The sequence below is a fragment of the Mchenga conophoros genome, linkage group LG16 (genome assembly GCF_057382185.1).
Source record: "Mchenga conophoros isolate Kocher_MC1m ecotype Shallow Benthic linkage group LG16, M_conophoros_male_GT1.1, whole genome shotgun sequence".
Classification (NCBI taxonomy): Eukaryota; Metazoa; Chordata; class Actinopteri; order Cichliformes; family Cichlidae; genus Mchenga; species Mchenga conophoros.
Genome location: NC_140541.1, coordinates 25979283 through 26005592, shown reverse-complemented (window position 1 = coordinate 26005592; position 26310 = coordinate 25979283). Strand labels below are relative to the sequence as shown.

General features: G+C 41.1%; 1 protein-coding gene across 1 annotated transcript; it reads right to left on the bottom strand.

Annotated features, from left to right (window-relative positions):
- Positions 1–987: 987 nt before the first annotated feature.
- Positions 988–24955, bottom strand: LOC146556931 (neuroligin-4, X-linked-like). Its single transcript, XM_085248617.1, has 9 exons — positions 24567–24955; positions 22328–23290; positions 21362–21511; positions 18389–18574; positions 16462–16912; positions 12358–12571; positions 11021–11145; positions 7744–8353; positions 988–4017 (listed from the first exon to the last, which is right to left on the bottom strand). Exons 2-9 carry the CDS (start codon positions 22800–22802, stop codon positions 3610–3612), a joined length of 2619 nt encoding a protein of 872 aa, XP_085104743.1. The 5' UTR covers positions 22803–23290; positions 24567–24955; the 3' UTR covers positions 988–3609.
- Positions 24956–26310: the final 1355 nt, after the last annotated feature.

The window sequence follows — 26310 nt, the reverse complement described above, 5'->3', positions numbered from 1 at the left end:
TTTTTTCTTACGAAAAACTAAGTGGGATAACAGCAAGCTGTAGTTTTACCAGGAGCTGAAAATAATTTGGCTGAAACCATTTCTTGGCCGAGCAAGTCCTAAGCAGAGGCTCCAGGAAGTCACTGTTCCCAGCCAAGAAAGAGACACATAACTAGACCCTGAAGCCATACATTCTTATTTAGGCACAAATCAGATATGCACCAGTAATGGGGAACTTCAGGGAAGGTAGCAGGCTCCTACTCTTTATGCTAAACTAAGCTGAGATAAGCTAGTCTCCTATTAGTAGCTGTTTCTGAAAGACTCCATTCTTCCACAGCATTTCCCACACTTAAAACTGGCTTGAAATAATAAATGACATATCATATTTATTTACTGCTATGACTAATATGGGCGCTGACATATATTTAGTTTCAAGTGGGAAGTAGGAAATCTCAAGTCTGAGTCCAAATTTTCAGCTGGAGCGCTCCTTGAAGTTGGATTTCCCGCTTGAAAAGCCCCACCAATCTGGACAGTACAATCCAACATGGCAGCAGTGAGTGTAAACAGCATTAAGACTATAACACTTGTAATGTGTACTACCTCTGTTGTGTATTTCTTAATGGCTAAATAAGCCACACGTAGAGAACCGTCCACACGCTATCTGTAAACGCCCTGCACAGCTGTATTAAGCTGAAAAATAAGCATCGTGTTGTGTATTGCTAGTGATGGATGAACAGCATCACATGTCTAGGGAGCACAACAAATGCGGATTTCCCTTGCATTCAAAGCTACCAATACTGGAAAGCAGTCAACTCTGGAATGAAGTCACTCCCACCTCTGACATCAGACCTCCGATGTAAAAGGAATGCAGCATATCGCCTATAATATCCAACGGAAAACAACCACTTTATCTAATCAAAACAGAGATGACATTACTGGAATCCTCCTATTTCACTCTAATTGTTTTAAAAATGAAGACATACAAGGCATTTAAAATGCTCATAATTGTAAAATACTGATATTTTTATTTTTCAAAAATGCAGCAGAAATGTTTTATGCTTGACACAATCCAGCCATCCGCTGAGTCAGTAAACCCATATATGAAAAAAATATTCAGTCAATCAAACATTTCTTAAATGTTATTTTTATATCTCTTTGTAAAAGGTCTTTGCTTACCATCCACAATTTTTTTTTTCAGCTTTCATTTTTCATGTATTCTGTTGACAGGTAACTAAAATCTCTCATGAAGAAGTTACTTAGGATGAGAGGAGGTTAAATAGGCCTCGCTGTCAAAGCTGCAATGTAGCTGCACAAATGAGGCTGGGAGGGGGAAAGGAAGGGGTTGGATAGGAACCAGATCAGGACAAGGAAGGCAGAAATAAAAGGGAGTAAAATGGGAGCTTCTCTGCGCCATCGTTATGGCTTTTGGTGAAGTTCCTGGAATCTGGGTTTTTAGTTGGAGCAAAGAAAAAAAGTTTTTAGCTTCACAGTAGCAACCAGATAAGACTATGATTTCATAAATGCTTCATATCCTATTATGATGACCAAAGCAGCAAGTACTCACGCTAAAATCAGCCATTATTTCCACATGATGTAGTCTGGGTGGGGAGGGGGGGAGTGATAATTAATTTAACTGCTTTCCCGGTGTGTCTTGATAGAAATTTGGAAAAATATTGCTCCATTAAGAGGATGTTAAGGCGTAAAAAGCAGCATGTTTGCCTCACACTGTAACACAAAGCAACTGTGATTGTCCCCTCTTCTGCTCCACCCAGACTCCACCTCATTTATCAAATCTGGCAAACAATTGGCACCATGGTGGCAGGTAGTAAGCCAAACATCGAGCTTACTACCGATAAATTGTTGGTGACACCGCCACATTTCTCTACAGACTGTGGGTGACAGCGTCAAGAGAGTCTAAGCAACAAGACTTCTTTGTTTTATTTAGGAGGGGTTGTCAGGCGTGATGGCGGCTTTTATATTTTAATGGGTGCAATTCAGTCGTGGGTTCGTAAAACAGTGGGGCTTGAAAAAAACAACAGAACGAATCCTTGAATTTTGAGGGACATGCTGTGATTTTCGACAGCATGTGTCCCAAAAAAAAGTCTTTCCCTCATGCCTTCTGTAACAACCCCGCAGGGTTATTAGTAGAGGTATTTAAGCCTTTTGTTCTTTGAATGTTTGGGGAGACATGCAGTGATTTTTTGAACTCCTGAACAATCACCATCTGTCTGTAAATCTTCAGATTACATTTTGGTTTTTTAGGTAATACGGGTAAGGCCTTGACGAAGAATTTTAGGAATGCGAAGGGAAGGAGAGCAGGAAAGGTTCAAAGGGTTCGTGGTTTTTGGCTGGTGCTCAATCATCAAACCAATATTGCATTATCTACACAGTACTAGCTCATCTTCCCAATGATCAAAAAAAAGACAGGATGGAGTGAAAAATGTCCTATATTTCAACAACTAAACAAGTACCTAAATGCTCACATTGTTAAGAATTACTCAAATGACTGTGCATAGCAAATATAGTCTGTAAATAAAGGTACTGTGTACATATTACAGTGGGTTGAGATAGAAAGACAACCAGCCTTGCTTTAGGACATCTATACAATAATATAGTAATATCTGAAATGAAAGCAATAATGTGGTTAAATAAGTCATGTTTTAATGCAAGAGCAGGTAAATGCTGTAAATCATAATATATCATCTGTATCTTTCCATTCTATTTACAAGAGTTTAACACATAGCTGGTTAGAGTGATTCTTCAGTAAGTCTGGCAACACTTCAGAGGCCCCTTCTTCTTCTGAAGCTAATTTCTTTCTCTTGGCACACTTTCCATTTCTGTGTGTGTGTTTTTTTTCTTCATATCACTCTATCTCCCTTTGTCTTCCTCACTCTCACAGCTGTTAAATCCCTCTCAATGAAATCTTAATCTCTTTCCCACCATCGCGCAAACTTTTTCCTTCAGCTTATGTTGTCTTTTCAATCCCCCTCTTCCTCTTTCTCTGCTTTTTCCTTTTTTGTTTTTTTTTTACATCCATCTCTCGCTGGAATTTGTTATTTTCTCCTCAGCTTAGTTTGATCCTTGGCAGATAGGGCCTTTGATCTTTTAATGAAAAAAAAATGCTACATTCACATTTCACAGGTTGTTCAAGTTGACATCAGCAGTCTGTGTGTGTGGTACTTCATAACTCAGTTCTGCATCTACATCTGCTCTCTTCAGCCTCAGCACGGTTTGCACTGCGCAGCTCAGGTGCAGTAAGAGATGTAAAGTAACTGACCCCTTTGCCACAGTGCTCCTCATCCTCCTCCTCAGTTGTAGAAAAAGCAGATTTAAAATCCAAAGCAGGTTTTCAGACATTTGATGGATGTCCTGGCTCATCGGGTTATGAGCAAATGAGTATCTCGTCTGATCCAGTTTTAGGTTTCAGTTCCCCAGACATGCAACACACAGCTGTTTGTCTTTACATCCTGTTACTGAAAAATGTCTCTCTGTCATTCCTTCTGTAACAATCCTGCAGGGTAATTAGTAGAGGTATTTAAGTCTTTTGTTCAGTGTGTGTGTGTGTGTGTGTGTGTGTGTGTTTAAGTAAGGGTGTGTGTTGTATCTATGTGCTGCGGTATCTTGCTGCGGTTATACACGCGTGGTGGAGTGTGTGTGCGTGGAGATGTGTGTGTGTGGCAAGTGTGTATTACTATATGGGCTATGGTGTGTGTATCCCTGGTGAGGATGCCCCATCCTCATCCCGGCCACCGATCCAGGCGTCATTGGGGTCATTGGCGTCGCAGGAGTAACGGGGTGAGACCCCGGGGTCACGGGCAGCGATCCCGGGGTCAGAGAGGTCATGAGGGGGACATCGTCGGGTGAGCGGCGCAACGTGAGGGTGTAATCAGGTGGGCAGGTGAGGCGCACAGTGTCCAGTGTGCTGTAGATGTCCTGGGTGTCCAACCCATCCAGCGCATCTAGAGTATCCAGGGTGTGATGATGGTGAGCGTTGTTCCGTTCATCTGCTGAGGCAGCGTCACACTCCAGCTGCTTCACCTACAGGTTTGGAAAGTTGGACGAGAGAAAACAAGGAGGTCAAAACAAAACAAAAAAATGCATTATTAAATAACCACATCTAGGGCAGCAACTGAGTATTGTTTCTATGATAAATTAATCTACCGGGTATTTAATCAAGTAATTAATTTATCATTACTCCTGAATAAAAGATAACATGAGAAACTAGTTTAATGGGTTTGGATTTCATGTTTTACCCAGCAAACAGTCCAAAAACTGAAAAAATATTGAATTCACAGTGAAATAAATCTGAGAAAAACACCAAATCCCCACATGGCCAACATCAGCACAATTATGTATAAAGCCACAGTTCAGTAAAATAAACAATTAATCATTATACCTACTTCAGTGGGCAATTTTCTTCCCTTTAAATACCATTTAGCAGGTGCTATCCAAGACCAGCATAAAATATCACTGGTTTATATAAATATATAATGAATGCACAAGCCTCTAAATGCCACCTCGATCTAAAATGAGAAAGCGATATCAAGTGAAAGCTCTCAGTGGGTAGCATATGATAATAGAAGGCTTTCACTTCAAACCTGGCTAAACCAGACACTGAGCCTCCTCCAAAATAAGCACCGCTTTCCTTTGTCAGGAAAAGCCTCCATGTTCACAGCACCACCAACGAGAAGATGTGAATAAGATCATCTGACATTTAATCAGGTCAAGTTCCATTTATCAATGTGGTCAGACTATTATCATGATGTTGTTTGCCCCTTTCAGGCACTACTTGATATTTTAGACATGGCATGGTTTTTTAATTTTTGGAGAAAATATTATATTTAACCCTACTTTTTGAGAACTTTGATATATCAAATATACACATGTGATTCAAATGATGGGCAGTAAATGACAACATAATCCTTCATAAGTCTTTTTGAGCAGTAATGCTATTAAATTTTGCAAAATCTGCATTTAAACACCCAAATATATTTCTTCACATGTTCAGGCATAGGAACATATTTTTGAATGTAGCGATTTCAACATATAAAGGACGGTAGTCTGGGCACCGTGTCACACATTTGTGACATGTGTCATGAAATAAAAATAGAAAAATAAGAATAAACCCTTAAATTGACCCATTAATGCCTGTGTATCATTTTTGAAACACGGTACTTTATTCATTGTTGAGACTTCTACATCATCAGTGTGATTTTTCCCCCTGAATAACTTAAAAATGACACAATACAATTTTAAGCCTGATGCAGCAAATATGACACAAATGAAAAAACAGAAATTATTATTAAATTCATTTTTTAAACAAATTTGTCTAATAGTTCCAACTCTCCATTTTTTTTAAAAAATTGAATTTTCTGGCAATTATTTCATGGTTCAGGCTTTAAATGGTTAAAGGGACGGTTTAATAAGCAAAAGTGTGGTTTGTTGCCTGAGGCAACACCGTGCCATGGAGGGTTAGCTTGCTCGACACAACAAGTATTCACTGGTTTTAGAGTAATTTATTTATTTGATATATCATAATTCTGTTTTTAGTTTTTTATTTATTATAACAACAGCACAGGGCATAGTGATTGTGTAATCTCTTCTATTTATTATTTATTGATTATTTTGTTGTACTGTGTGGCTATTGTTCAGTTATTCATTTTGAATCATTTATTTCCAGTTGAATCTTTAGTGATTTTGCAAGCCTTTCCTACATCTTGTACAAAAAGTATTCTGCAAAACCAGCACAGATGGACAACAGGGGTTTGGCTGCAGAAGACAATTGAATTTGTTGAAAACCCAAGAACTGACTAGAGTTTTTGAAAATAAGGCATTTAATTCAGTCTCAAATGAAATTTTACTATAATTTCTAATCAGGAACCTGATTTTAAAAAATGCTTAAAACAAAATGTGTCAGATGGGCTTAGAGGTATTTGCATCTGATCTTTCATATATACTACAGTAATTTGCACTGTATGAAAGTCATGATGAATGGTAAAGATTGGCAGCCACTCTGCATCTTAGTGTTGTTAGTTATGCCCTCTGTCAATCGTGGAAGGAAATTATGGGGGAACAAGGGCAAAAAACATGATAAATAATAAAATAATATTAACTGAAAGCTTGTGTGTTAATTGCATATATAAAAAATTACGTTTTGAAATATGTCTCATAGTTGCTGGGGTCCATTTCCGACCATTCTCTAACTCCTTTACCTTGAAATGGTGCAACGATGTATGAGTCATTGTTCTACAACTCAATTGAATAAAACATATTTAAGGCTCTAACCAGACCGCCTTTTGTTAGCTCCATTACCCTGCGATTGAATCTTGTGCTTCAGTGAAGCCACTATATTGTTACAGGGCAAGCATGTCTCTTAATGCATGTTTATGGAAGCAAGAGGTCTGTCTGCAATTAAAATCAATATAACACTGATTATTGGCCCAATTTTCTGATATTCCATTCCACAGCCCCAGACTAGTACTCGGGGCCCCCTATGCCACCCCATTTTTAAAAATCCTAGATGCACCTGCACACCGATGTGAGACATTCACATTAGTGAGATCGCCTTTAAAGAGTCAAACGTCTTGGTAAACTGGGATTTCATTGCACCTGATTCAGAGCCAGCTTTGAGCACCTCCACACAGAGTTAGGACTTGAATCCATAAAACAAATCAAATCAAATTCTAACTACCTCATGCTATTTGTCATATAAACCCCTCCTGCCTTTATTTGACAGATTTTTAGGTATTACTCTACATCAGCGGTGGGTAATTAATTTTCCCAAGGAAAACTGGGACCTTTGCGGAGGGCCACACGAATAAGTTGAACTTAGTTTTGGTCAGTTAATTTTATTTCTTTATAAATAAGCTTATTGGTGCGGCCCTCCTCAACAGTCCAAGTTTTGCCTCCTGTTCTACAATCATATGTTTTTCTTAGCCAGAATAATGTAAAACCCAAGAATACGTTCTAATAAAATGTTAGATTTTTATATTTAAAGAAACACAGAATTGAAAATACGGACTTAAAACATAAATCTGGCAGCTGTTGTGCTGAACTTGATTACTGTAGTTCAATTGCCAATTAAGATTTGTCAGCTATAAAACATATCTAACATTTAGCACTCGCTGTGTGAGATTTAAAAGCGACAAGCGGCTAACAATGCTCCAAAGAGGCCAGATATTGAATGAACTCGAGGCAAATGAAAGCAATTCAGGCAATTGTACACAGCTAACACCTGCACATGCATCAACACTCACAGATACACACGGATCCTCACACTGATAATGTCTGCTGATGACGGGCTGTGTTTTGCAAGAGTGCTCTACTGGCAGCTGCTACACTGACAAGAGTTTAATTACGTCGTCACACAAAACCTCAACTGACTCGCTGACAATGAGCGTGATTATTTTCCATATAGCTTGAATCTGAAAGGGCACTCAGGGAGCACAGACCTCTGCCAAGGCTGATCCCCAATTTTGCAGGATTCAAAGAAAGCGCTCTGATTGTGCACACAAAAATGGAATGGGGTCTTACTTTGCCCATGCTCCACCTCTCCAAGAAGGTTGATGTAATTCTATAACTTTTGCTACAGAATTACAGCTAATCTTGGTGACAAACAAACAAACAAACAAACAGACAAACCGCCAAGCTAAACAAAGATCTTTGAAGAGGATTTCTGTGGCTACACAAGCACACCATGACTCACCGCAATCTAGACTTCATCACATGTGCAAAGCATGTGCAGCCACCCACACTGTGACTTACCTGTAATGACATCAGTCCCTCCCCCTGTAGGTGGGCTGCAACGTCTGCTGGCGTGATGTCTCTCCTCGGTGGGGGAAGCGGACGTGGCCTACGATGCTCCAGACGCCTTTTGTCTTTTTTGTAAAGAAGAGCCGCAAATGCAAGTATGTTAAGAAACAACAGTGACGCTCCTACTGCAATAGTCACTGAGAGCTCAGTGGAGTAGTCCTCATTAGGGACACGGACCCCATTTTCTTCTCCACCTTGTCCTAACGCGGGCTCGGGTGGTTGTGGAGTACCTCCTGGGGAACCCGGGTGGCGTGTACTGCTAGGAGGCCAACCTTTGGATAGACGCTTAGTGTAAGAGTAAGGGGTGTCATCCTGTGGAGAGGGACTGTGAGTGAAAGACGACACCGACTGGAGGAGCTCGTTGACATGATGCAAGTGTGGGACCAGCTGGAGCCAGAAGGAGATTTTGGTAGCACGGTAGTGGTCTCTGACACGGGGCTTGAGGCCAATGTGGAGATACAGCTGCTCCTTGGGGGTGTATTTAGACCAAGCCACTTCCTCGAAGCGATTAGGCTTTGTGTGGATAAACTTGGTATCTTGAGGAACTGGCTGGTTTGGATCACTGAAAAATGCGAGAGAAGGATTTATTTGTTGCTAACAAATAACTGTAACCTTAAAGAAAATAATACTAAAAGAAACAAAGAAATTAAACACATTTAGCAAATGATCTCATGTTGCACTACGTGTGGCTCAGATATTCATTTGACGTACAAATATCAATGACTTTTTTTTCCCTTGCTTCTCAAATGTCAGGGAGTTCTCAGCTCCTTCTGTGCTGGCAATCATCCTCCGAGGATGCCGAGTTTCGCTCAAGCTGGCACAACAGTTTCATCAGACTTTCTAATCAATATTAAAGTGACATAAGACAAACCAGAGGCAAAAAATATTTGCTACAACGCAAAACAAGATTTATTTTCCTGTAAACATAGCTGCGAGGTGGTTTCGTTTTAGTTCATTGATTTTTGTGCAGTTTATATGCCTCTTACAGAACATTCCTGTTAATGCACAGTTCAAACTCCTGCAGTTTGAACTGCGTGCAAACCTGTCAGATATCTACATTAGAGATGAATGTGTGCGTGGTACAGTGGAAATAGCTTGAAAAATCACTTCTCTGACACATGCCGACAGGCATTTATTTGTCGATTTACCGACTTATTTGTGTCAGCAGCTAAAATGTTGGGAGTCAAACGGCAGCGCATCTTCACAGACTTGCCAGTTACGTGCTATGTGCTCGCTTGTCAATCAACACCTTATGAACAGCACAAAAAGGCTGCTAGCTTAAAGACCCACCGACACACAAATGCACACAAGCTGAGGATTTATACGCCCACACAGAGGCGTGCAAAATATACATCAGGGAGCATCACATCTCCCCCGTTAAATTGAGCTGTCGCAGAGTTCCATCACCATCCGAGGCACTCAGAGCCGAGAGAAATCTTTCTTCAGAGAAAGTTCCCCTTTGATAATTGAAGTGTATACTGAAATCTTCACATGCCTACTTGGTGATTTTGCGCTGCGGCTTGCTGCGACGGTAATGACAATACAGACTATGGGCTAGAAACAGCTAACTTAATGCAATGTGACTGCCTTAATGCATTCACATTAAAGATATCTTTATTTCATGCCACAGTCAAATTATGTGAGCGCACTGTCCTGGTTCTTTACGCTGTGAAACAGCGAGGCTCTGCGGTGATTTAGATCAAGGTTTAGACCACAGATGTTTCTGTTAATCTGAAGAGGTCTCAGTGGATTGAGCCTCAATTGGATTAATTACTGGTAATTACTCACTTCAAGCACTGCAGAAAGAAGGTCCATCTTCAACAATTACTTTTATCTTGTATATAATGTCAGCGTGGAAAGATAAAAGGCACTCTTATCAGTGTGGATTGTCAGGTTTGTAAAGTTTTAATGCGGGCTTTTTCTGTGGCAGCAATATTTTTCAAAGCTATGGGCAGACCACTTCAGTCTGCTTTAATAATTTGGATTGCTCTTTGCTACTTAGTTTTAATTCAACATACTGAATAAACTATATTTCTCATTGCGTCAGAGAAGAGAAGAGAAGAGAAGAGAAGAGAAGAGAAGAGAAGAGAAGACATTTGTCAAGCAACAGCAAATTAATCAATTGATTCCTCTTTTAGGACATCACCTTGGCTGTCCTCAAAGACTTTTTTTTCAAGAGCAGGAGCTCTTTAACTATTTCCGCCAAGGTCCCAGAAGAAATGCCTGTCAAGACATTGACATGACAGACAACCTGTATGCCCACTTTGCCAAAATTAGTCTGCGGTGCTGCTTTCATTATTGTGTCTACAGCGGCGTCTTCTCGTCAGACATCAGAGAGCTCTTGAAGGAAAAGGCATTACAATAACATATCCTTTGCCTGTGAGCTCATTATTTTTGTTGCTCTAAAAGTGCGATGTTTTCATCTAATGCTACATTAAAATTCAACTTCTACGACAATTGCAATCAAATTTTTCTGGAGAAATGTGGTTCTCGTGCCATTATTTGCTATGTTAAATATTGCTTAATTTAATAAAGAAGCTGAGCGATTAAGCTTATTACTCCTGCCTGTTTTCGATAAACTCATGCCAATGCCTACAACTCAATGCTAACAATCAAAACTTTTACATTCTCCTCTTTGTTCCCTCTTTGACTGAACTCTCTGTGTGTAAACATTGACAGATAGCTCGGTGCCTGTGTTAATCTTTATTATTAATCTGTCCACAAATTAAGCACATGGAAAGGATATCAAGCGCTGCAAAGTGGAGAGGCTGTTTATCTTGATAACATTATAGACTTGAAACTTGGCTGTCCTATTTCAAGCCTGGAGGAGATTTATTCCAGTAAAATCAAGACTGAAATGTCTACACTTTCAGAAACAACACTTTGCGTTGCCAAAACCTCGTCTTTGCATAGTCAATTAAAAAAAAGGACAAGGAACGACTGATCTTTGACTTTGACAGCTGTGCATTTTCTTTTGCACTTGTAAAATGTGATTAAGTGTCTTGGCTTTCATTCTCAGTCATGAGACATTTTACACATGTGGGAGGGGATTATGTATTAATAGCAGAAATTAGAAACGGGTTTCTCCGTTTGAAAAGACTGAATGACGCCGAAGCCATCCTCTGTTTTTTGTCTTTTTTATGGACTTTTGCTTGTGTTTGCTTAATTCTCCGCGGGATTTTCCAACAGAACAACATCTCACATTGCAGCGGACATTTTATTAACTCACCCAGTCTTGGCAAAGTTGGTCCAGTAGGTCATAACGACCGCACTCAGCATCACATCGTTTTTGGAGAAGTTACAGTTGAACAGATCGGTGGGTCCCACCATGGGCACGCCGAACACATAAGGCACCTACACATATACACACATATTCATGTTAGAGTCAATACATTTGTTCTATGGACTCCAACCATAAGCATGACTGAAGCACTACTGAGTCAGATCCTGCACATTTAATTTGATCATATTTCCATACTCTGGTATCTAATCATTTTCATATTACATGTTTTGTTTGTGATCTTACTTTGTAGCAGGGATAGTGCAATATTTTTTATGCTTTTTCATGTTATGTTATCTTATGTTGACTAACAGAGGACTACAGTAGAGCTCTACACCTGCATATCGCTTTCGCCCTTCAGCTATTACATACTTGAGCCAAGGAAAGCACTTACGATTAGCCAATCAGCACCAGGGGTGGGACAAACAAAGAACAGGCATTTATGTATATCATCACCTGTGCACCCATATGCACTGGCAGCAGAGCCCAGCTTCAATTATTTATTAAAAGGGTCTTAGCTTCGTTACAATGTTCAATCACATGTGGAGTGGCAAAAAGTGAGATGGGCAACATTACTGAAATTGCACTGCTGGCTTTAATGGGTAATTTAAGTTAATTGTAAATGTATTTCACTTGTCTTAGTGGACATTTTTTATGCAAGGGTGAAAAGATCAAAGTACTTTCTTACTTAATGCACAACATTTGAAAACCTTGTGAATTACAGCCAATTATGCATTTTACATTTATTTCATTATTTTGAAAAAGAAATGTTGTTGGTGTGCACAAACAAATACACAACCAACAATGACTCTGTAGTCGAAATTAGACTAAAGTGTGAATTTTGTGTCCTGTTATAGCCATATTGTTACCATCATAATTCAGTCATCACATGCATGAACAAAGAGCTGTTTCATATAAATAGTCAGGAAAAATACACATACACAGCATATAACTACTTAACCACCTAAAAGGCCTGTAGCACAAGTTATTTCATGAACATTTCTGATATTTAATGCTCTAACAAATTCCTTAATCAAGTATTTTGAACAGATCAATGTGAAGCAGTAACAAACCCCAAAGCTCCTCATTCATTGTATAAATCTTTCAAGATTCTTTGAGAAATAAGTCATTTTGTCAAATTTGCTTTAGAGTTAATTACTCAGATTAGTCACCGTCCTTTGCGAAGTCTTTCTTCTATCCTCTTTGATATTTAGTCTCATTTCTTGAGCCTAGTGCTTAATAACTCTTCCCATGCAACAGATACTGCTCATGTACTTTGATCTCACCTCATCACCGTGGGCAGAGTCGGCCCAAGGTGGCGTGGCGTCACTCTGGCAGTGGTGGTAAAATGAGTAGAAGTAGGTAGGAGACCCATACTGAGCGTGGAGATCAGCTGTTGCTATTGCTGGTGCCACCCACTGATGGTCAGTAAAAAGCGCCACTAGTGTCTTCCTGCGGGTTTCTGCATTGTCCCGATCCGCCCAGTCTGTGTACATGAACCTTAAATCATAAATACATTTGAAATTTAGTCAATCGATCATCTCATCTTTCAGCAAATCTATTATATGCATTACAGAGCAACAAGATTTCACAGCGAACGGATATTTATATACCAAGGATTCAAATTCTGTTGTCCTTGCACAATGACAATAAAGGTCTTGCACCTTGAATCCAGATGTCGAGAGGAAGAGATGGATCCGCATGCTTATACAGTGGTGATTCAACAGTCACAAAGTAAACCAGCCCTAAAGCATGCAAGCATTATTTGTTTGACACTACATAGCTAACTCATAATGTATAAAATTAACAGTAAATTGCATGAAATAATACCTAAATAATACCTCCTGCAAAACTAGAGACCATAAACTCATCATTGGAAACTATGGTCAGCTCTTTTTGCAACCAGAGCAGTCACCCTATGCAGCGCATCATAAGGAATTCAGGTTTAAGGTCCCTCTGCACTGCTTCAGTTTTAAGACACCACACTATGTCTACAGTTGTCTATGGCTTTTAGATTTTGCTAACTATGCTTTTTGCCATGCCTTTGACCAGAAGATTGTTCCCACTTGCATGTCAGTTTGATATATTTGAAGCTACAATGAGGGATCAGTTAACTTAGCTTAGCATGCAGATACTACAGTGTAGTGGTTTACACATTTGCCTAACAAGCAAATCATCCCCGGCTCAGTCCCAGGAGGAGACTCAAATCCCTTGGGCGATGTGTCAGGAAAGTCATCCGGTATAAAAAATCTGCCAAATCAAATATGCAGAGCAACCCACTGTAGTGACCCCTCTGTGATTAAGGGAGCAGTAGAAGTAGCCTTTTGTTCTAGCAGTTGGAGAAAACAACTCATTTTGTCCGTGTTAAAATAATTGCTAACCAACACCTCTAAAACTCACTAATATGCTGTGTCTTTTTCCACTAAGTCTCCTGCTGGTTTCCTTTATTCTAGGAATCACTGCCTGGAGGCAAGACACTGTCAATGTGAAGGGAGGAAGTAACAAATTACATTTATTCTCATTACAGTGCCACTAGTGTTTTATGAGTCCAAACTTTGGCTACATTGGTATATGCTGCAGAGTCAAAACAAATGTCACATGAAATAGGGATAATAAACACGTGAGAACGGAACAAGAAGCTGTAGCTGACATAAAAACCAGCTTGTTTACTGTGAAGCACACATGTTCTCCGTGAACTTTACCTCATGAATATAGTTGTTGCACTGCTTGTTCACGCTGTTTCGGGTTCAATGCTAAAACACTTGTGTGGGGGGGGCTTTGCTATCCCTTCATCACCTATGACCCGCATGTGGGCGGTTGGTTTTCTCAGACCCATGGCCTGCTTGTATATTCTTATTATTCTGTTGTGTTCAAGGCTGCAGTCGCCCTTACAAGCTATGTCTCCTAGTATGAAGTATGCCTTAGATTTGGACATAGTACTTTAATATAGTGTGAAGTCTGTGAGGCAAAAATTTAAGAAAAAAAATATGCGATTTGGAAGGTTACTTAAATCATCCGTCTTGTGATGCACGGCTCATATCTTCTACCACACAGAGGATTGTGAGTCATAATAGCCAGAAAAGCATGTTGGTTTGCATGCTTCAAATAGTGACTGGATGCTGTGGGACATCCTTGTCATTTTGGCATACTGTTTTGGACATACTGTATTGTGACATACTAAATCTTTATCTTATATAATAAGCAGCATGGTAGTAAGAATATTGGAACAAAGGCCATCTCTCTCCTCTGATCTCTGTCTGTGTCATGGATGTCTTTAGAGCCGCAGGTCTGTGTGTCTGTTTGACCAACAGTGGGACTGAGGCAACAGTAGACAGGACGACAGTGTGGGTGTGCTTATTTGTGCTTCAGAACGCGACCGCCATGTAACGATCAGAAAATAATGTTTTTCTTGCTCGCACTGCTCTCCTCATCATCCACTTTCTAGCCTGCTTGGCCACAGCTGCTCTCCCCATTTCTCTCTCTCTCTTTCTCTCACTCGGGAACAAAGGGGTTGGGTTTGAATGTTGGTAGTTTGCACGTTCAGATAATCTAAATTTTGACTACTATGACAAATATCCCAGTATGGCCACTTGAAATGAAACATCCAGCCAGACAAAGAAGGCAAAATAGAGGAAAAGCTGAGACTGATTTTTTTTAATTTCCTGAATTTTTAGAAACAGGTTTGCTTTAAGGCCGAGGAGTAAAGAGTTATCTTTAAAACAGGTAGGCATGTCAGCAAGTTCATTGTCAGTAGGCAATAAATGTAAAAATAGCTCAGGTTTGTAATCTGCTTTAACCTATAACTGCAGATCTATTAAAAAATGTAAATAATGTAAAGGGGATGTAATGATCATGCAGGGATCCCATGGGACAGGCAATGTCATTTTGTGTCTGAAAGCCCCATAACTTATTGCACAAATGTTGTAACTTCAAAAGTCTCATTCAGCTCAGTGTTTGAAGGCTTAGAGGCAGATTAAACTGAGAAGTGAAAAACAGAAAAGCTGAACCTGGAGCAAAATCAGAGTCAGGAAGGAACTACAACAAACTAACTGTGAGCACCACAGTTAGTGCCTATGTAATCTATGTGTGTTAGTGGGCTGCAGCTGCTGTGTGTAATTAGCTTATATTGTTTAGAGATTTCAGTGTTGTCGGCTGTACTGATGCCTCATCAGCTGAGGCTGATTATTTGATTTATGTAGCTTAATATTGCTACACAGAGTCTGAGGACACCCACTCTGGTTGTTCGGTTCTATTTTCTTCTAAATTCTGTAAAGGCCACCACCTGCAAAATACTCTATTGACAGTTGCCATGTTAATTTTACTCACATTTTAGTGACTACATTTGAAGGAAACTCTTTTTATTTTAGCATAAAATCTCTTTAAGGAAAGGGATACTTTTCTTTTTTCTTTTTACGAAGGAGCAACCTCCAGAGCTGAAAAATGAAGCCAACTGCAATTCCTCCAGGTGCCACTTTAGGCTGGCTGCAAGAGACTCAATCTTCATAGTGGTAAAATGTCCAACTTTGCAGCATCAAAAAGCATATTCACAGCATGGATCAAAAACAATTTTGGGCTCTGCGGATAGTTTCCCTCCTCTTAACCACTGGGTAATTGAATTATGGGCATAACCACATTGATTGACTAACCCATCATAGGCAGATGGCGCTAACTGGTGTCTGCTAGGCCTCACCTTCACTGCTGCAATAGAAGATAAAAACTGGACCTTTTTATCTTCTATGTACTATTGGGGCCCTGTGGAGCATTTTTAATGGATTATCTGATTAATGTTGTGGCTTCTTTTGCAGCCATCCAAGACATTTCTCCTTCAGTTTTGGTGAGTACAATTGTCACTGTGTTATTTGCACGTTACATAGCGCTAATTAGCTGATATGTGTGTCTATGTGTTGCACCGGAACAGTTTATGAATGCAGCTTAGCTAGTATTAGCTAATGAATTAGCACTCCACTTTTCCATCCATATAAGCTAACTTCTGGCTCCAAGAAAACAACATGGTGCTGGGGAAAACACTAACACTGATACTTTAAAATGTGAAGATCAAAACCAATGGGTGACATTAAACTGTCTGATTTTTACTAAGTACTGTTGTAAAGTGCTTCTTCCATCCCTGGTCACAGCCATGACAGATATTTTTTCATAAACTTTAGACATGCTGGAGTCTGTTTCTTTAGGACAGAACATCAAGCTGTTCACACTATTACATCACAGCTAGCTGACACACTTCTAACTGCAGGGTCACATTTATTAGCTTCGTATCAATGATCCCATCTAACTTTCTAAAAGAAATCTGATAATTATATTATTTGGAATGTCACATTATTATCCCCTCACTTATTACTCATTTTTAAAGTATATTCAGAAACATAACTCACCTTATGCTTTCTCTCAATGTGTCTCGGCCCTCTGGGTATCCATACAAACTATCCACAAAGTCCGACACTGCAAAGTCAAAGTCCTCAGCACTGACACCGTCCTCTGAGTCCACTATGCCCTCCACAAACTTCACGCCCTCGCCCTGATTAACCCCCAGCATCACGTCGTAGTTCAGAAACTCTCCCTGCTCCATCAGAATCTGGGGGTCATCAGGTATAACATCACCATCAATCACCGGGGCAAAAGCTGTATGATATTTGGCTGGTGTTATGTTCTGCTCCACAAGTTCACGGTAACTCCGGCCCTGGAGGCAGGCAACCAGTTGCGTGCTGTCATCGATGCCGCAGCCCACTCTTTCACCGAGCTGCCGGGCATACTTGCTTGGCTGGTAGTTGACAGCCCAGCTGGCTAAAGCACTGCCACTCTGGATGATGGCTCTGTGGAACAGGTCTGATACACATGAACACACAAACATACTGTAAATACAAATCTGGGTGTAGATGTAGCCTGTATACACTGAGGCACATATATATGGGTGCACATGCACCCACACATGTGTGCATGGATGCACAGCCACTTGAATGCACACCGGAAGGTTGCACAACACATTTGCACACATAAATAGATCCAGAAGCAATCATTCCCACGGCAAGGGAAAAAAAATTGGCATCGAAGATCTGCATTATTCTGATTTAAATTATGACAGGTTATATCTGGCATACTAAGTTGAAGTAAGAGTTAAATGTTAAAAGTTAAAAATAATAACAGCCCTAGGCTATATGAGTCACGGGCAGGCTATATTATTCACAGAATTCAAAGGCTTTTTCAGGCATTAAGACCACTAAATGAAAGCTGCAACGGTTCACTGGAGACCTTGAAAAGATTCATAATGGTAAATGTCAGAGCTTACAAAGCAGCCACCTACCTACCAACCACCATCACAATCTGTCCATTCTCTTTATATATTTTTAAATGCAAAAAAAGTTTAACATACAGATGGGTGATAATGATCGCTGAATTCTTGAAATCTATGGCAAGGAGATCAAGTGACTGGTGGTGGATGGGGGGGGCATTTTTTCTGCCATGATTTGGTTCTCCCCTTGGAGATTCTTGGAGGTGGGTCACTGCAAATCAATACATTGTTATTCTGACTGATCACCTTTATCCTACGATGAGGCATTTATTTATTTTTTGTCTTGATCGCCGTGCTCTCTCCCAGGATGACAGTGCCTCCACCCATAGGGATAGTGGACTCACTTAACTCATTCACTGCCAGGATTTTTGAGCATTTTTACTCATTTTTGAAGAGCCACAGAAAACTGTGTGTTATGATCATATAAACGCTGAACCTACCAAAATGAAGAACAGACTCTCTTCTTCCATCCAAAAAAAAAGCTTGTTTCTACCATTTTCCATTCTTTAGTAATCAGCTGTAGAAGAGAGGTGGGTTCCACCAAAAATGCCTGTTTTGACCACAAAAAGGGAGAAAACGAGCTTTTTGTGAAAAATACATTTCAAGCAGTCTGATGTTCACTGACAAGCTGCCCGAGGTTGTATTCTAGCCCCTCCCATTGGAAACGTAATTGTCGTCTATAGACGTCAATGGCAGTGAATGAGTTAATGATGTAATAAGTATGAAATTACTTAAGTCATACATTGTGGTCTTCAGAGTTTTTGGATGTCGACTCCAATGAAAACACCTATGGGAAATTCTGGATTGACATGCTAACCAGGGCTCTTAACCGCCATCATCAAAAGACCAAAAAAGGGGGAAACCTTGATAGTCCACCACTACCCTAAAGTTGCACTGATGGCATGTTGTGGCTTGACAGTTGGTTTTTCTTTTCATTTGTCACCCATCTTTAAAGGTTGAACTGAATAAAACACAGTACATCAATACACTTTTTATCTTTGATTCTCGCTCACCCTCCGAGTAGTGCGACAAGGTGAGGAGGCTCACGCAGGATGCTCCAGCCCCTGATCCAAACACCGTGACCCTGTTTGGATCCCCACCAAAGGCTGCGATATTTTCCTTCACCCAGCGCAGGGCCTGGATCTGGTCAAGCAAGCCGTAGTTCCCTTTTGCTGCCTGGTCACCTGTACTAAGGAATCCTATAGGTAGGCAGAGAGAGAAGGAAGAAGTGGTGCATCTTTATCTCACAATAACAAAAAGAAACTCAAAAGAAAACACAAAGTTGGGCACAAGATTACGGCATTCATACTGTTAATTATTCACAAGTTGTTTTTATGATACATTGAAGTTTAAAATTCATGAAAAGTGATGTGCCTCTCCTGCAATTCCTCAAACTGAATCAAATCAACAAGTTACATCCATATTCATTCATTCATTGTTGGTTTAAAATGGAGCACTGTAACAAAAAATAATTTCCCCCAGGGATCAATAAAGTATTCTGATTCTGATTCTGATTCTGATGTCAGGAAATATCAATTACACACGGAGATAAACGCATAAATCTACATGTGCATGCAGTTACAACTGCAGCGATCCCTTATTCCCTTTACTACTGATGTTAACTAAACACGAGGATCCTAACGGCTCACTCCTCTATCTCATTACTGCAAAAGCTCATTTCTGTGAACCTCAAGCACATAAGAGTATAATGAGCAAGAAAAGCAATGCTAAAATACATTTCACCACTTATGTGCATTTGTCAGAAATTTCTATGAAGCAAAAAGAAGGACACTGTAAGGATTATATTCGTTTAGAAGAGCTCTGTGATTATTATAACTGTATAATGTGCTTTCATATTCTGGGGAAAAAAATTTTGAGTCAATCGTTTATTTATTTCATTTATGCTCATGTGCATAATTGTACATCGCTTTTAATAAATGGGCTCACCTCATGCATCCAACTTATGGTGACAATGGCGAGGAGAAGGAAGAAGATGTACTCGAGATGTAGCTTGATGGTGATAGTGATGATGATGGAGAAGGCGCAGGTGGTGTAAACACAGGGGATGGAGTGAAGACACAAAGAAGCATGTAGGAGGGTCTTTATTTGGCTCTGAATGATGATTACAGCAGTAGTTGCTATATTTTCCCCAAGGTCAGAATTAAATGGAATTTCTTCTCACCCACTAACCACATGCAGATTTATTCCATCTTATAAAATCAATGTCTAATGAAAGCCTTGGAAATTAGCATTTAAAAACGTATTAACCTTTTAGCATGTATTCAAACCCAATTTTCAAAAAACATTCTCTGCCTAATTAAGGAGGAACCCAGATGTGTCCTTACTTTTGGGAGAGAAATGTCTCTCAAACAGCCTGAAAATGATTTGCATGTGCAAGTAAAAGATATATAAACCGATAAAATTTAATTAAAAGCCACCTATTAATTAATACAAAACACCAGTCTAGTTTTTCTATTACTAATTTACATAATCATGCATATTATAATAAGGGATGTCATTTTTTTAGCTGTATAAGCTAAATCAGGCATTAAAGTAGAAAAGATACAGTATCCACATGTTTCTAACTTACATATTATTTTCATATTTTCCTCACTCTCACTGCTAAATAGTGGGCACCTTCTTATTAGAATGCTTTTACCCAGTCAGTGGGATGTGTTGCCTGTATATTGATTGAATCAATATACGGGCCTCACACAAACAACTAAATGTTCATGCCCTTAGTGTAATACAGTAAATGAGGCCTCGCATTTATTTTTAACCCTCCTGTGGCCCTACTCAGCTCTTTGTAATTTTAATAATTACAACCACAAGAATGCTTAATACCAGGATTTTAAGACATTCTGATTATCCAACCTGTGAGCTTTGCATAGCTGCCTAAAATTAGAAAAACCACAGGGAATCAGATTTTTGCTGTTCAGAGAGCAATGAGTCAGAGAGTCATGGAGGTAAAGTGGATCAGATTTGAGTCGATGCTAGTAGTGGTGGTGGGGGGGTGGCTTCAGGGGGGTTTTCTTTTTCCACCAGGGACCCCCATACTCAACATGTTTCCACTTAAAGAAAAAAATTTAAAAAATAAACGGAAAGGGCCCCCTGGGTAAAAACAGCTCACTAATGGTTTTCACATTTCATAGCTCGTTGAAGGATTAAACAATCCAGATGGTAAGTATACTCTAGATTTGACTTCTGTGTTGAGACGTAAAAACTGAATTTCGTTTTAAACGAAACTGTTGTATCTTATAAAAGAAAGTTCCCACATAATGAGAAAAAGCAGAAATATTACATGTAAAAAAAATTCATTTACAAAGTACACACTGCATCAACCCTGAACTCTCAATTATAGCTCATAATATCTAATAAACTAAAACTAAAACTGAATTAGTGTAAAGCAACAATGTAAAATGCCGTTTTCTCCAAACTAATGCATTTTTTTTCCTGGTGTAAGATCATTCTGATAAATCTCACCACTGCGGTGACCACTGCCATCGGTGGACCTTTTGATTTATGCATTCCCACCTTCATCTGCTTCTATCATGGGGTAAAATATCCATCTCTTCCTATGCAATTTAATTTTTCTGGAAAAGACTAAATTCCCAGATTAAATAAGTGCCACTGAGATGTGGACAACGCATTTCAAATTATTATTCATCCATCACCCTTTAGACTACCGCTTCATAATGGAAATTACCATACAGTAGGTGTATGACACTGCAGTGATACCCAGAGCACCTTGGCAGTAATTGCTCTGCTATTGTTCTCTCTCGAAGGGTGGAGCACAGTTTTGAAGCTCAAATTCAGCCATTTTAGAAGCGATTCACTAAAAACCTGCTTGTGGCTGCTTGGATTTGGGAGACTTAAACTTAAAAATAAAGGCAATACAAAAACAAACCATGAGCATATACACTTAATACAGCCAAATTGTATACATACTGGAGACAGGATGGGTATGAAATGTAGATAATTTTTACCTAATACTCCTAGGCGGTAGTTGAGAGTTATGACGATGACATTGCCATAGCTTGCAAGCACACTGCCATCCATCATGTTACCGGTGCCTTCTGTGTATGAGCCACCGTGGACGTAGACCATCACTGGCCTCTGCCCCTCCTCATGGATGTCTGGGCAAGAGAAAGATAGAGATGGGTTAAGATAGATAGATAGATAGATAGATAGATAGATAGATAGATAGATAGATAGATAGATAGATAGATAGATAGATAGATAGATAGATAGATAGATAGATAGATAGATAGATAGATAGATAGATAGATAGATAGATAGATAGATAGATAGATAGATATTAGCATCACATGGCATTTTTTTGCATAACTTTTTGCACAGCTTTATTCTGTTTGTGTGTGCATCTGTGGCTGTGTGTGTGTAAATGTCCATGTGTCCATTTTTATGTATCTCAGCCTTTGATCACTCTTCGGGTTTATTTGCTCCCCTGCCTTCATTTTTCAGTTGGTGGGTATAAATTGAAGTGGTGGGAGCGTTCAATGCCATGGCGTGTGTATGTGTGTATGCGTGTGCGTAGGGTCACATGCATGTGTATGAACCAATATGTATGCATGAGTTAGTCTGTGTCCTTCCCACTTTCCTCCACAAGTAAAGGCGTAAACCCCATGGCGACTGACGCAGGTGTCTGCATATTAAGTGTTGGTTCAACCAGCAGTGTGCAGAGGGGGTTGAGGGAGCAAGGTATAATTTAAAAAAAAAAAGATTTATTTGTTTGTCAAGGTTATGTCTGTGCTCTGACAGGACACTCATGATTTAATCATTTGTCATGCCCAAAATATTCCCACAATCAAGTATCATCCTCTTAGCCAGTGTAGAGCAAAATGAACCTAACCATGTAATCCTAATCCCAATCCTGCACGCTTGTTTTCCTTCCCTGCCCCCAGATTTCACTGCACACCACTAGGTTCACTTACCTTCCTCAGTTGGCACATAGATATTGAGGTAGAGACAGTCCTCGCTCTGGTGAGTGAGGTACGTCGCTGCTATATCCAAGTTAGCAGTGAGCCAGGATGGCATCATGTCTCCCAGTATGCTCCTCTCATCCAATGACTGTGGGCACACAGGAGCAAACTGCGTCACGTTTCGTATTCCTGGCCAAGGTAAGGGCGGCTCAGGCGGCTGGAAGCGCCGATCCCCCGTTGGAGGCCTGGCGTAGGGTACTCCAAGGTACTGAATGACAGGCCCAAGGAGGTCTGAGGGCAGCGGGGTCAAGATGCCACGGATACGGCCCTGTGCCGTAGAAATGACCGGCACAGTCTGTTGTGCCAATAAGGAGGGTGGATAGAGAGAAAGGGAAAGGCAGAGGGAGAGGAGGAGGGATAGAAACCTGAGGTGGAAAGAGAAGGATGAAGGGGGGGATAAAAGTCTGCTGGTCCTCAGCTCGGACATGATGATGTGTTTTGGGGATAGCTGGAAGAGGAGGGATAGGAGGGGCAAGGGGAGGAACTGGGGGAGGCAGAGGGTTCCGGCTGCTTTGACCCTTCAGAGGTATCCAACACTCACACACAGCTGCTGCTCAGCTTGGCCCATAGCACACACAACACAGTCCTGGCTCCTGCAAACAACCTTTTCCCCTTGTGTATGTGTCTGTCTGTGTGTGTTCCTGTGTGTGAGTCAGTGATTCTGTTCCTCTGAGTGTGCAGTGACTCAGTCAGTGACTCCGTTCAATACGCCGTCTCAGAGTGTATGCATGTGTGGAACTGTTTAAGTGAGTGTGTATGTCTTGGACTGGCGATTTGAGCCTGCTTGCATGTCTGTGTGTATATGTTTGTGCATGTATGTGTGTGCAAGTCTCTCCTGTTATGTAAACAGTGGCATCACTGTTCCGCTGTCACTTTCTCCTTCGGGTCACCCCCATAACAAGCCCAAACTGCCGCCTGGATAAGAGAAAGAGAGGCAGAGAAAAGCGGAGGAGGGGAAAAAAAGAGAAAGAATGGATTTAATTAGTCCTGATTAGAATAATCACAGGGCAACAAAAAATAAATAAATAAAATGTCACACACACACACAAACACACAGGAGACACATATATGACATCACAAGGCCGGCTTGTGCACCTTGCTTTCTTTTCATGATAAAAATAGATATGGGAGTGATAGATAGGGCAAACGAGATGTTGTCCGCTCAGCTTAACTCGGTGTCAGACTGTCAGGGCTGCTGTGTCACATCCTCACTACACACTGTTTCACAGATCACAGGACCCCGATGGGGGGATGGGAGGGTGTCACGTCACACGCTTAATTAAACCCCGAATACACCGTAGGGCTCCTGACCTGCATGTAGCATAAGGTAGGAAGCCTGTGACGCGCGCACGACCACGCACACGCATACTTTGCTCTCTATCCCACCACCTAAGATGCGTGCAATACACCTTTTTTTTTTTAAATGTCTCACACACACTTTCTTTGTCACCTTACATGCTCAGTCTTTTTCCCTCTCCATCTCAAGCGCACTCACACACACTCTCACACACACACACTCACAGCTGCTTCCCAGCCGACACTGCTTTCTCTCTCTCTCTCTCTCTCTCTCTCTCTCTCTCTCTCTCTCCGAGGGCCTGAGGGCAGAATATTAACACACGCGTCCACATACGCGCACAAAGAGAGAGAAACATCAATTCTCTGTATAATCACACACACATCCGCGCGCGCGCGCACACACACACGCCGACCCACTGTAAGCTGCAAAGATATTAGAGTGTAAAAGGATCAGCGCGCTGTCGCTCCTCTTATGTTAGATTGTATTGGTGTCTGCTGTCCAAGGTGCTAGTTAACATTCCAGTGGTGATCACACACACGCTGATGAATAACGCTCCATTTATCAAGGCAAACCCGCCTGCCACCCTCCCCTTGTGTATTTTCATATAGAAAGAACAGATAAAAGCTAGGCTGCTTTCTTATTATAACGAACGAGAGGGAAAGCGTGTGCGATGAAGAAGAATAAAAAACAAATAAGTGTGGAAAAATGCTTGCCTGTGAGGTAGAATTCCCTGTCTAAATCTCTATCGGCTCTGAAGCTGACTACGGCAAAACACGCTCACTCACTCACACACACACTCACACACACACTCAAATGCAAAGCCTCAACCTGCATCCCCGCTGCAGTAGAAGGGGAAAAAATCCTCAAATGACAAAAATGTAGGATATACCGTACCCAGGCTGGGTGAGAGGTGTGAAATCCCATGGACCTGCTCTCCTTTCCCTTCCACCGCAATATTTGCCGCGTGTTTTCGCTGCTGCAGCTTATCCGACGTGCCCGGGATGGGATATTGGGAGATATTCCTCTGCTGCTGCTGCTACTGCTGCTGGTGATGGTGGTGGTGGTGGCACGTCTCCGGGGTGGGAATAACCCAAAAAAGAAACAAGAAGAAAAAAAACAAAACAACCTACAAGCCTTCCGCCTGAGAAAGGTGGGAAGAACAAGAAGAAGGAAAAAAAGATTTGTTTGGAGCTATAGTAGAAATTTTAATGTTTCTCCGAGGAATACAGGGCCCAGGACGTTCAAGTGATCAATCTCCTTCTCTCCCTCTCTCCCTTTCTTTCTCCTCCCCCATCTCCCCCTCGCTTCCTCGCTCCCCCCCCCCCCCCCCCCTCTCTCTCTCCCCCTCTTTCTCTCTATTTTCTCTTCCTAGATGCGATTGGACAGTGTGGCAGCCAACAGCTACTGATCCAATGATACGCACCTAGCTCCGCGAGGAAGCGCAGACATGGAAAGAAGGGGGTGGAGGAGAGGACAGGACAGGAGAGGAGAGGACCGACCTGTTCATGGGAACACACACTCACACACATACAGAGAGGTGGACACCATTACACAATAAGTGCATAAATACACACACACACGCACACACACACACACACACACGCACACACACACACACCTGTGGAAAGTCCCTCAAAGCCTAGAAACACACAAAAAGCATTAATGCATATTCCGACTCAACCGCATACTCTTGCATGGCCACAATCACACCTTGACAAATTTACAAATTTACTGGAGTAGCTGCACAGTAACCTCCTCGGGACCAGAACAGGAGAGTCTGTCCCCATTCTATTTAGCTATGCCTGCAAGCAGCTTTCTCCCTCGGGCACTGCGTGTCAGGAGTGTGTGTGTGTGTGTGTGTGTGTGTGTGTGTGTGTGTGTGTGTGTGTGTGTGTGTGTGTGTGTGTGTGTATGGTAATGCAGTTGGTCTGCAGTCGCTACTAACTGTGTTTGGGAACACTCCTCACGTCAGCACAGCCTGCCGCAACAGCATTCAGGACTTTCTATTCCTCTCCTCAACAAGCTTCCATCCACCCATCCATCTCTTTGTCTGCCTCTCTACCTCTCTGTCTGCCTGTGCACTTGTTTGCTTATTTCTCTGTGTCGCCCTCTACTCACTTAACCCCTCCCTCCACCCTCCCTTTCCCTTGTCCCCTTTCAGAAACATGCTGTTTACATATCCAATAAGGCAAAAACAAGCTTGTGCATGTTAATTTGAACAGATGGGGTTTTGATAAGTGATTTAGAAGAATGATCCTGACATAAGTGGAGACCTGTCCAGGGTCCTTTCTTCATCTTTATCTTCCCCTGCTTGCTCTGCTTTTCTTCCCCAGGCTCCTGCCCCCCCTGCAAGCCTAAGATGGATAAGCGGTTAAGAAAATTGCTGGGTGGATGGATACTGACATAAGCTTTACAAAGCTATAGCTCCAATAAGAAAAAGCCCTGTCACTTATTCTCTTTTAACTCAGACTTATCCAAAAAATACCCTATATCTAAAACTGTGCCGAGAGTCATTTCGGCTTAAAAGGTTAGAGATGAGCTAGAGGTTAGACTAGGACGATCCAAAGAAGCTATCCATAAAATCCCAGTAACAACTCTAAAACTGGCAGCCTATTAAGTAAGACTATAGAGCAACTGG

Coding starts and splice junctions, on each gene's coding strand:
- LOC146556931 (XM_085248617.1), bottom strand. CDS start 22,802: ATGTCCGAGCTGAGGACCAGCAGACTTTTATCCCCCCCTTCATCCTTC. Junction 21,512..22,327: donor CTATGTGCCAACTGAGGAAG/GTAAGTGAACCT, acceptor TCTCTTGCCCAG/ACATCCATGAGGAGGGGCAG. Junction 11,146..12,357: donor ACTCTGCCCACGGTGATGAG/GTGAGATCAAAG, acceptor GTATATGTGTAG/GTGCCTTATGTGTTCGGCGT.